Here is a 12,316-nt window from a genome sequence, read left to right on the forward strand (position 1 = left end):
TAAAAAATAACTTCAACAATTTTTAGGAATAATAAATTATGAAAGAAACTTCTTTCCTAACTTATCTGAAAAAATAGGTAAGTTATATGAAAAATTAAAAAGGATAAACCTTTTATTTGGTCTAAAAAGATTAAGAGATTATACAAAAATTAAAAACTGAAATAAATCATAGTCCAAAAGTTTATTTACCTAAACAAGATGATAAATTAATTTTAAAAAAGACGCCTCACAAAATTATTGGGGATGTATTTTAAAAGCTAAAATAAAAATAATGAAGAACTAATATGTGGATGTAGTTTAAGAAAATTTAAACCAAATGAAATTATTTATGTTATATATGAAAAGAATTATTAGCAATAAAAAGGGAATAAAAATTTTCTTATATATTTAGCACTGGAAAATTTATAATAAAAGCGATAATCAAGCACTTAAACAATTTATTACTAACAAAAGTTTGGAAACTATACCTAGAAGAATTAGATGGTACAATGAATTATGTATTTTTAATTTTGAAGTTATATATATAAAAGGTACTAATAATATAATTGTTGATTATCTTAATAGGTCTTATGGATAGAGGTAAAAAATCTCTAGAAAAAGTCGGTGAATGGACAACTGTCCATAAAAAACCCAACAAAGGGAAAACAACAAATTCTAAACAAGGATTTGTGAATATACCTGTTCAAACACCATTTTATCCTAATCAAAGATATTATGTGTCATATCCAATGGTAAGACAATCAATTTTATCATCAAATACTGTAAGCCAATTACCTTGGTCCCAAAATCCAAATTCAGCATTCCAAGTCAATTATGCTGAAATGATAAAAGGAGCAGAGAATTTGTTGAAACAACAATAAATTCAAGAAATAAAAGATTTTTACAATCCAGGTTTATCATTAGAGTTATATAATTTTATTAATGAAATATGAAAACCTATATTTCTAAACAAAGAGGTAATTTCAAAAGAGATCTTACAAAATTTTCACAATTTTTAGTTGAAAAACAACTAAAGATAATGAAGTCGATGATTTATTATTAAAATCTATTTTATATAGAGATTTGGATGAGTTTGAGTTAGAATATAAAGATATTAAGGAGATAAACAATCTTGATATATTTCAGTATTTTATTAATAAAGGAAAAAATAGTCCTATTACGAATAAAATGTTTAGACTATGTTTATTTAATAAAGCTAGACAAATATTACCAGTAGAAACTTTTACAAAAATAAATGGAGCTATTTGCAAACAAAGAAGCTCAATTTCAAAAAGCTTTTTAGAATATTTTCTACAAGCTTATATTTTTACTAATGATATAGAAGAAAAATTCTTACTATAAAATTTAGATTGGATCATGAACCATTTGATATAAAATGTATTGAATGGGGTTTTACTAAAGAAATAATAGTTCAAAATTTTTCTTTTAATCTTTTAAAAGACTTTCTGCGTCAGTTAAATCTATATTATTAAATATAATTTGATGATTTTTACTATTATTTTATATTGAAATTAGTAGTCTTATAGGTATAGTTGAAAAGAAAATTTTTTATCAGCCATATCAAATATGGATTATTTAAAGGATGATTGGAAACCCCCGATTATCAACAGTCAAAGAAGACAAAGAACACTTGACAAAAAATATTGACAAGTGTTATAAAGATCCCAGATATTATCAAATACAAACAGGGATAGACTTGATGTCAAAAGCCCAATATTTACTTCATCAAGAAATTTATAAACTTTGGACAGATGGAAGACGAATATTGGCATATCAAACTGGAAGCATCCAGAATGATAGAGATGAAGAATCTTTGTGACTATTAAAAAAGATAGTCGAAATGGAGATTGAAGATTTTCTATCTCATATTCTAGAAGAAATCAGAAGCACATGATAGACTTGAGATTCATGACCAAGACTTTCATTAAATTTACTACATCTGGATGATATTGAAGAAATGAATCTAGATAATATCCAAGAAGGATAAAGCCAAAATAGGCAGCAAAAAAATAAGGCATCCAGATGTAAACAAATTACAAAGTGTAACTATCATCAAATCAATAAATGATGGAAGTAACTATTAATGAAGGCAAGTTACTATTAAAGCAAGTCAATGACATTGAATAAACCATTAATTCAACTATGCAATGTAGAAGAAATCATGTTCATGATAAAAACAGAATCCTTATCAACAAGCTGTGTGGAATTTTTAAAAAAATTAAATAGAATTTTATAATTGTATTATAAATAGAGAAGGAAAGAGCCTAAAGCATCCTTTGTAATCTTAGTTTTTTCTTTTCTTAGATAGATAGTAAAAAGTTTTCCTTTACTCTTTGGCTTTTTAGTAGTGAGGGCAGGGAGGAAAAATAGTTATGGATTTGGTTATTGAATGAAAATACTGTTTCCTTCCTTTCCTTACTCTCTGTTCTCCTCTCTCAACTCTTTCTCAATGGCTGGAGATGGGATTACAACTCGACTGCAAAAGGAGGAGGTTGCTAAGCTTCAAATGGAACTCTCTCAATGGGACACCAAGTTGGATGGCGCTTGAAGGAGCTGAAATATGATTTTCGAGGAGAGCTCAAGCTGGAGCTGCAAGGGTTGTTTGAGCGGTATTTGGGCACTCTAACTTGTACTTCCCCTGTTGGGGCAGTTTCCAGATAAAGGAAAAGGGATCTTAGGGGGCCCTCCACCGGGGTTTCCCCCCAAGGAGACTACCAATCTCTCCTATGGTGGATTTGGGCAGTATGAACACTTCTCACTGTTCGGGTAGGATGGAATCAGTTCAAAAATCCTATAAGTTAGAATGTCCCCGATTTGATAGAACAGGCTTCAGAGGACGGTGGACCAAGCTGGAGCAATACTTTGAGGCTGAGGCATTACTACTAATGTCAGAGTCAGAACGGTAATGCTGCATTTAGAGGGGAAGGGCTTAGATTGGCATCATTTCTACACTCAAAGGCAGGGAGGGTTTCACATGCTGACCTGGGAATCCTATGCCCACAGTCTGCGAAAGTGCTTTGGCTTGAGTTCCTTCCAGGATCCTATGGTTGATCTCGTGTCTTTGAAGCAGCAGTGATTAGTGGACTAGTACCATTACAGTTTTGTCAGTTTACTGAATCAGCTCCACTTATTAGAGACTTATGCCTTGAATATTTTTATCAATAACCTGAAGGCTGAGATTGACCAATACTTGCAGTTGTTTAAATCGAAATCCTTGGTGGAAGGGTTCTTGATAGCATGGCAGGTGGAGAGCATACTTATTAGTTCCTTCAAACGTGGTCTCTTAGCAGGACGGGGAACTTCTTCTAGGGTACCCTCATTGATGCCCTCGAACACTTTTGTGACCAAGGCTAATGTGGCAACATTTCATACTACACAAAATAATGGAACCATGGGGTCTAATGGTCCAGTCAAGGGACCAATTTGATCCTTATCTTCAGCTAAGATTGAGGATAGAAAAAGGAAAGGATTATAGTTCTGGTGTGGAGCTAAGTACAGTGTAGGCCACAAATGTGTGAAGTCCCAACTCTACCAACAGCTGTTGGATCCCCGTTCAGATGGGAAAGGAGAAGAATTCCAAGAATGCCCTGATCAGCTCGAGGACATCACACCTATTGAACATGCTGCTAAAGGACCAATCCTGTCATTGCATGCTATCCAGGGGTCCTAGGGACGCAATACAATGAGAATTGCAGCATGTATTGGGGCTACTAAGGTCATCATATTGTTGGATTTCGGTAGCACCCACAATTTTATTAGTGCCAAGTTGGTTAGTCAACTCTCTTTACCAATCAATCAGATGAACAAATTGAAAGTTACAATTGTTGATGGGGGTAGACTACCATCTTGTGGTATATGTCAAGAGGTGACTTGGAGGACTCAGAGCACCAGTTTTGTCACTGCCTTTTTTGTGTTACCCTTGAAAGGCTGTGACATGGTGTTAGACATTCAATGGCTGCTTTCTTTAAGGACTATTGTGTGGGACTTTAGCTCTCTGACAATGCAACACACACATGAAGGAGTACCTTGTATGCTGCAATGAATTATACTAGGGACCATCCAGTTGTAGGAGGATACTCACTCCACCAAATGTTTTTCCCTAGTTGGTCATCTTAGGGGACCTTGTGCAATAGTGATGCTGCACCTATACAAGCATACTTGTGAGTGGTCACTGTTTCCGTTCTTGCTGAATTGCAAGCACTACTGGAAGATTATGCTGATGTCTTCAAGACACCTAAAGTGCTTCCTCCACCCCGCCTACAGGACAACAGGATACTACTGAAAGATGAGACTGCAGGGGTCAAAATTAAGCCCTATAGGTACCCTATTGTACAAAATAATGAAATGGAGAAGCTGATCCAGGAGATGTTGTAGGCTGGCATCATCAGGGACAACAATAGTTCCTTTGCTTCTCTCATTGTGATGGTTAAGAAAAAAATGACAGCTAGAGGTTATGTGTGGATTATAGACAGCTGAAAAATTGAAGTGCTTTTGTAGCGAGGAGGATGATCCATGATAATATTATGGTGGCTCAGAAAATATTTCATCATTTGAGGCTAAGGAAAAAATGGAAGAAATCTTTGGTGGCGTTAAAATTGGATATGAACAAAGCATGTGACTGGGTTAAATGGGGATTCTTTGGGCTGTCTTGGAAGAAATGAGGTTTGATTCAACTTGGATTGGATGGATCATGGAGTGTGAGAAGTGTTTCTTACTCTATGCTAATCAAATGCTAAACCAAGTAGAAGAATCAGTCCCTCTAGAGGTTTGAGATAAAGGCACCCCTAGTCTCCCTATCTTTTTCTTTTTGTTGATGTTTTATCTAGGTTAATATCTAAAGAAGTGGAGTCTAGGTCGGCCCATGGGATCAGTCTTAGCAAGTCGTGTCCAATTGTTTCACACCTTTTATTTGCAGACGATTCACTACTATTCTTGGAAGCTAACCCCATGAATTGCAAGCGAATAAAAGTAATTTTGTAGGAATATTGCTCTACTTCGGGTCAGAGGATAAACTTTGAGAAGTCTTCGATGGTTTTTAGCGCCAATTCCCTTGCTTGCTTACAACAACAAATTTCTAGTATAATGCATATTTCACTTGCTACTAATCCAGGAGTTTACTTGGGTGTGCCTGCCTTATGGGGAAACTCTAAAACTAATGCCATGGGGTATATGAGAGAAAGAGTAATAAGTAAGCTCAATGAGTGGATGAAGATGACACTTTCACCAAGGGGAAAAGAGATCTTAATTAAGGTTGTTGCTATGGCGATACCTACATATACAATGTCCTAATTTAAGTTTCCAAAGAAGTTGTGTGTTCAAATGAACTTTGCTATGGCTCATTTTTGGTGTGGACCAAAAGAGAATGGGAAATAGAATTCATAAGAGGTCATGGCATAAGCTTACTGAAGGGAAAAATCAAGGTGGCCTCGGTTTTCAAGACTTGGAATTGTTCAATTTGGTGCTTCCATCGAAACAGTGCTGAAGATTATTGCAGGGGCCTAATTCTCTTTGGGTAAGGACTCTCAAGAGTTTATATTTCCCAAGTGATAATTTCCTTGATTCTAAGATGGGATATCGAGCCTCTTGGGTGTGGAGCAGTTTGTTGGGAGGCAAAGAATTTTTGAAGAAAACTTTGTTGTGGCAAGTTTGGAACGAAGAGAGTGTGCGTATATGGGAAGATAGATGGTTAGTGGATTGCAAGGAAAGAAGGTCGTTAATCCCTGAACCTATTGCTTCTTCCATGCCTAATGAACAAAGAGGAAGGAAGCTGGGACCTTTCTAGAATTGAAAGCTGGTTGACTGAGGAGGTTAAAAAGGCCATTCTTGGAGTTCCACTTTATAATTTTGATGAAAGAGATAAATTGGTCTGGCCATATACACAGTTAACTTAGGTTACTAGGAGCTAAAAAAGGGGAAGATGAATATCGTAGGTCTGAGACTCTCTTCTTCTCATGTTGTTGATGGGAGAGTCTGGAGGGTGATTTGGAGTCTAAAGGTTCCAAGTAAAATTAAAATCTTTCTACGGAAAATAAGTGAAAATGCTCTGCCAACCTTTGTGAATCTCTTCGGAAGAAAGTGTTGTCAAAGCCCAATTTGTAGAATTTGTCATAATGAAGATGAGACTGTCGAGCATTTAATTCTGGGTTGTGAATGGGTTTGGGGAGTTTGGTTTGTTGCCGGAAATGAATTGAGAATAGTCAAGGAGGAAATAATTTCTATTGATAGCTTGTGGCTATTGTGTAGCATACTGGTGAGAATGATTCATTGCTGATTAAAATTGTGTTTTCATGTTGGATTATTTGGAAAGCTAGATTTGAGGTACTTTTGGAGGAAAAGGCTTTAGATATTGCTACTACTGTTGGAGGAATTGAATTTGTTTCTAAAGAATATTTGGATTCACAGGAACCTCTCCCAAGGGACACTAGCAAAGATCTTGACTCATCCGATATGATTTGGAAAAAGCCCCCAGAGAGCTGGATCAAGATCAATTGCGATGGTGCATTTGATCATAAGACCAAAAAGTGTTGGGATTGGTGACATTTGTAGAAATGGGGAGGGCAAAGGACTTGCTGGTATTGGAGAAAAAGTATTTGTTGACTCACCAGAATTGCTAGAAGCTATTGCAGTTTGCAAAGGGGCAGAGTTGGCTGTGTAAAAGAAATGCGAGAGAGTGATTTTAGAGACCGACTCTAAAGTTGTTGTCACTGATGCTAAAAAAACAAGAGTATAATCGTAGATGAAAGTTGAGGCCCATCTTGAGTAAGTTGGAAAACTCAATCGGTATTCTGTCAATCAAACGAGGAGCTAATCAAGCAGCAGACTGGGTTGCTACCCATGCCAAACAGGAGATGCTTTGTGAAGGTTGGATTCAACAACCATTAACTTCTCTGCTTTGTGAAGGGTTGGTTTCTTCTTTTATGAGCTGCCGTTTACAAACTGTGTAAATGTTACACATTATAGCAATACAGATACAGGTGTTCGTCTTTTGGAAAAAAAAAAAGAAAAAGTTCAAACTTACGTTTTTGTTGCAATAACATCAATATAAAATGTTCTATTTTTAATCTTTAATAATAGGACCACGTGATTAAAATTAGAATAAAAAATGCAGATAAGATACCAACCTCACAGTTTCAACTTAATTTTTGGGATGCCAACATTATTAGCAAAATATTTTAACCATTAAATTATTTTAACATTAAATAATTAATAAAATATATTAAACTAAATAAGTTGTTAAATATTTTATCACTTTATGTAGATTAGGTTTCGCCATCACCTGCACGTGAATATAGGTTTATTATTATTTCAAACTATTTTTTTAACTTTTATATTTTAGATATATATTTTAATTTAAACTTAAATGAAAATACTTTATTAATTAAAAAGTAAATTCCAATCTATTATCTAATTAGAATGAGATGTTATAATTTTTTCAATTTTATAAGGGTGAATTTTTAAATTTTTTATTCCACACGTGTTTTATTTTTAAATATTTATTTTAATATTTTACTATATCTTTATAAAATACTTGTCAATTACTAACCTTGTTTTAAATAAATAAATAGTAAATATTTTTCTTTTAACAATGCATAAAAGCTTTAAATAAATAAATCATTCAAATTAACCATCATAATAATATAATTTATTTTATAAAAACAATAATCTTTAAATTATTTCCTTTATTTTATAAAAAGACATCTAACTTAATATAAAATTTTAATGATTTTTTATCATTTCTCAACATGACATCAATCCGGATAGAGCAGATAAATCAATTCGTCTAAAGAAAACTGTAGAATGCCGTTTCGAAACTACCACATGAAGGGAGAAAACACATCTTCTCATTAAAGAGAAAGTATCTTTCACTTAAGGCTCAATAAGAAAACAAATCCCAAAATAAAAGAAAAAAAATTGAGACTTTTTTTTTTCAAAAGCAAGAAAAAAAGAAAGATATCATTTACAAGATTGAGCACAGGATAAGATTACTTTCATCAATTTCGCAAACAAACCATAGTTCAGTAAAGTTTATACAACAAATGGAGGAGACAATGAGCTCCTTACAAAGAATGAAGATGTGTTCTAATTAAGCTATATGGTTTTGATGATTTGATTTCCCCAAATGCTACAATCCCAACTTTCTCGACATCCAATCTGAAAGATTTGCTATTACAAATCCAGCAAACACCTGCATTTCACCATCATAAAAATACAGTAAAAAGATAGCAACAGAGTTTTCTTACAAAAATCTAATATAGCGACATTGTCTTCATCAGTGGAATTTACCTGAGCTGAGCCAAGAATGTAAATTGCCGAGTAATGACGGCCGTGAATGAGCATATCAGCCACCATTGCAAGAGGGATGGTAAGTGACATGCCTAATGTGGCTACTAGAGGAGTCGTCCACACAACACATAAGGCCCTAGAGAAGAGACGAATTCGAACAAAGATTAAGAATGTGTCAAACAAGAAAACCGTGACAGTTTGGAGCTGGAAGCAATTGGGAAAAGGGTGCATACCAAAAATAGTCAGAGAGGACACTTCCAACAAAGCCGTTTGCGAGGACTACTTCATCCAATTTAGCAGAGTGTGGAATTGTAAATTTGGGTTCTATTCCCAAGGCTGTCAAAGGCCAAACTGAACCAGTATTTATAGGAATGATTAGTATGATGATTAAACCTCGGGAAAGCAGGATACACTCTTGAGTTGAAAGTCTACTGATTTTTACAATAATTTAGAAACCGACAATGACATAGATTACCAAATCAAACAACTCTTACCAAGCCACCAAAGTGCTACAAGTGTAAAGAGTCCGATGTATCCAAACAATTTTTGAACATCAACCCTTTCTCCTTCCTCGCCTGCAAACTTCTTAAGCAGAACTGCAACATATTGGAGAAATGGAAGAGAATATCACAATTTGCCTTTAGAATGGATAATAGTGAATGAATTAAAATAAGATACTCAGCCAGACCTGTAAATAACCCATATGACATGGCTGATAGAAGGCCAAAAAGATCGCCAACAAGAGAGCGTTTCCCATTGCTAAACACAAACATTAACTGTCAATGTTAAAAACATACATCACAAAGAGCAAGCTAATAAATAAAAAATCCCTAAGCACTAATAGCATATCCAATGAAACATATAACAACCGAACTGAACACTCAAACTACATGCATGATACTGCTACAGTTATAGCCAAATGGAAGTACCATTAATTACAATATCAAAATGCTTTTAGTCAAAGTAATTTACTTTCATCTGACTTTTTGGCCAAGTGAAAGAGATCTTCTACAGGATGAAACTTAATTATCACTTTTCATTTGATAATAACAAAAGCCCTGCAGTTCATCAAAGCAAGCAAGAAAATTTTCAATTATAGAAGGAAGCCATCCCAATCACTAAAAAGCATTTCTTTACCACAATCGAGAATACTGTTGCAGAAAGATGTAATGATTAACTAAACTGCTTTAAAAGAAACTAAACTGCTTTAAAAGAAACCAAAGCTACACTTGCAAAAAGAACTTCCGAGGCTGTGTATAATCCACTCACTCTCTTCTTCAAAATATAGTGGCTTTGGCAGCAGTACCAACTATAAACCATATGTGCATAAGCATATAGCATGTATATCACGTATACATGAATGGATATTTATGATAAATGGCATAGAGTTCTAGCAAGACAGCATAGTCCTGAATAACAAGCACCAAGGTTATACATGCTAAGAAATTAAAGATGCGAGGAACTTACGCAGAACCTATAGAATCGTCAGCAGCCCAAGTTTTTCCTAGAGTGGTCATGACAACACCAGCCATGCTGACAAATACAGCAACCACCTTTGCAACATTTAATGAATCTTGACCCAGAAAAGCACCAATAAAAAGTGTAAAAAGTCCTGCAGTAGAGGACAGCACTGTTGTACTTGCAACACTTGTACGTGCAAGAGCAGCATTTGATAAATACTGCAACAACCAAACACCATTATCAATAACTCTTTTAGTTCCTTTCTGCATATGATTCATATCCAAAATTACTGCAGAATCTTTCCCGGTACAACTCTGGAGAATCCTTTGCTTAATTTCCAAAGGTACAGTGCCAAACTTAACTTGAGGCCAAACTTTAACCCAAAAAAAACGCGAAAAAGAAAAGACGGATACAAAAAAATTGCTTTGCAATTATTACCTCTGTTACAAACCAGATAGGAGCAATATAAAATCCAATGGTAGCAATCTCCCTTGTAGTAAGCTGTTTGTCCTGTTTCAGAAACTGAACTTCATCTTTTTGTTTAGAAACCAACGGCTTACCCTCTATGTGAGGTGAAAAATCTGCATCACTGTCCTTCCTAACCAAAGTCCCTTGAAGTTCCATTTCATATATTTTGTGCCTTAAAGGAGAATTGAGTTCGTTGGAAGTCTCATCTGTGCTTTCTATATCTTTAACAGTTTTAGAAGAACGACGTCTTAGCAAGTTACATACCCAATCCTTTATAAACGCTATTGGAAGGTAAATTACCATAAGAGAAGCTCCAAGATATGTAACCGCAAATGGCTGCTTATAGTCAGCAAAGATATCCTGTATGCAAGATATCAGTTAGTCTGAATTGACTTAGCTTTGAAACTGCGCAATGCATTCCAGAAACATGATAATATGCAAGAATTTGGAGTTCGAAAAAGAACACAAAGCCCCAAAAATGTTCTAATCAACAACCATATAAAGCCCTCAAAATTGCATTTAGATATTATAAATGCATGGATTTTTCATTTTGATAGCTAAATAGAACAGAATTTTTACAGGTTTCAATCATTCATTGGCATTAAGTAATAATTGCATCTATGAGCTTGGAATAGCTGACATCGTGAAATACCATTAAATGCTATTCTTTCCTGAAAAGCAATCAAGAAACGTATTCCACCATTTAAAAATTAAATAAATAAACAGAGAGCCAATCAACAATGAATTATGCAAACATATGACTAAGGCGAATTAGAAATGAAATAAAACCCAATTAATTAATTAACAACCAATATGAAAACATACGATGGGTTAATGAAATTAAATCGAAATACTATAAACAAAATTAATCAATACAAACACAACCGGTACGAAATTCGAAATATATTCGAAACTAGACCAAATAAATTCTTACAGGAGGCAAAAATAATGAGACTTAAACTAGAACAGAATACGAATAGAAACCATAGATGATTCCCACATGATGGGACTTGAAACTGGAGGCTCAAGCGCCCAGGCGGCAAAACAGCCAAGCCTCATTGGCATAAGGAAAGAACTTTTAAACGTTGAATTGTACATGAAATGTTAATAATTGCAGCAACCTAATCCAAACCAATTCATAAAGAGAAGATGAACTAATTGATCAAGGACGCGCACAAATGCATAGTTATGGATAATTCAATTAAAATTAACAACTGAAATTCGGAGAAACTTAATTTTTTTTAAAAAAACGGAAGAAAAGAAAACTAACCTGGGTTACTTCTGCAGAAGTTACCCAAATAACAACAACGGTACCTATCAAGAACAAGCCAGCCTTATATCTCAAACCCATTACAGATCAGAGAAAGACCCAGATTCAGAAAGAAAAAAAAAAGAGAACACAGGGATTTCAAAGATCTAACAGCTACAGCTAGATCTTTAAGCAAATTTTGGGGTTTTTGATCCGCCACCGACAAAGTAAATGTAAGATCCAAGATGGCGCAGGCTTCAATATTGAATCTTTATGGAAAAGGAGATAGAATTGTAGGAGGCGGCAGGTATGGAGTAGCCAAAAGAGGAGGGAAGACTCTTGCGAATACTACCCAAAAACAAAAAGTCCTATTAACTAAAACAAGAGAGAGAGAAGGATTAAATTGTAAATCAATTTCTCCTTTGCGTCAATTTAACTTTTTCTTTTTTTGTTTTGTTCGTGGGTCAAAATGACACGACTCATATGATAATTATTTAAAAATAAAAGGTCTTATTCTAAATTTAGTCCCTTTATATTTAATTTATGACCGATGTAATCTACAAAATTGAGGATAATCAGTTATTGGTAAACACATTTTAAAGATACAAATGAATAGTGTTACTTACTTAGGCCAATTTTAGATTCGAATAAATTAAAGTATAAAGATTAGTTTGTTATAGGTAAAAATACCATGGAGATTTTTGCTTAAGAGTTAGATTGCAATTTGCTCCTTCTACTAAAAATAAGTAAATTACTCTCTGTAAGATTAAATAGTAAATTGGTCTTTCTATTACAAAGTTCATACATATTTACTGTTACAAGTGACACATCACGTATCACTGTTTGATTATTCTA

At 34.3% G+C, this 12,316-nt stretch overlaps 1 protein-coding gene across 1 annotated transcript; it reads right to left on the reverse strand.

Annotated features, from left to right (window-relative positions):
• Positions 1-7,956: 7,956 nt before the first annotated feature.
• On the reverse strand, positions 7,957-11,836 carry LOC105771369 (uncharacterized vacuolar membrane protein YML018C). Its single transcript, XM_012592843.2, has 8 exons — positions 11,483-11,836; positions 10,183-10,572; positions 9,751-9,962; positions 8,972-9,042; positions 8,778-8,879; positions 8,517-8,634; positions 8,284-8,419; positions 7,957-8,185 (listed from the first exon to the last, which is right to left on the reverse strand). Exons 1-8 carry the CDS (start codon positions 11,561-11,563, stop codon positions 8,123-8,125), a joined length of 1,173 nt encoding a protein of 390 aa, XP_012448297.1. The 5' UTR covers positions 11,564-11,836; the 3' UTR covers positions 7,957-8,122.
• Between the last annotated feature and the right edge of the window lie 480 nt (positions 11,837-12,316).

Source organism: Gossypium raimondii, chromosome 7 (assembly GCF_025698545.1).
Source record: "Gossypium raimondii isolate GPD5lz chromosome 7, ASM2569854v1, whole genome shotgun sequence".
NCBI lineage: Eukaryota > Viridiplantae > Streptophyta > Magnoliopsida > Malvales > Malvaceae > Gossypium > Gossypium raimondii.

Bases quoted from the DNA above. Each gene is read 5' to 3' on its own strand.
- LOC105771369 (XM_012592843.2), bottom strand. From the start codon at position 11,563: ATGGGTTTGAGATATAAGGCTGGCTTGTTCTTGATAGGTACCGTTGTT. The intron at 10,573-11,482 runs GTTAGTTTTCTT...TCTTGCATACAG, and splicing joins CTTCTGCAGAAGTAACCCAG to GATATCTTTGCTGACTATAA. The intron at 8,880-8,971 runs GTCTGGCTGAGT...AATATGTTGCAG, and splicing joins GTCATATGGGTTATTTACAG to TTCTGCTTAAGAAGTTTGCA.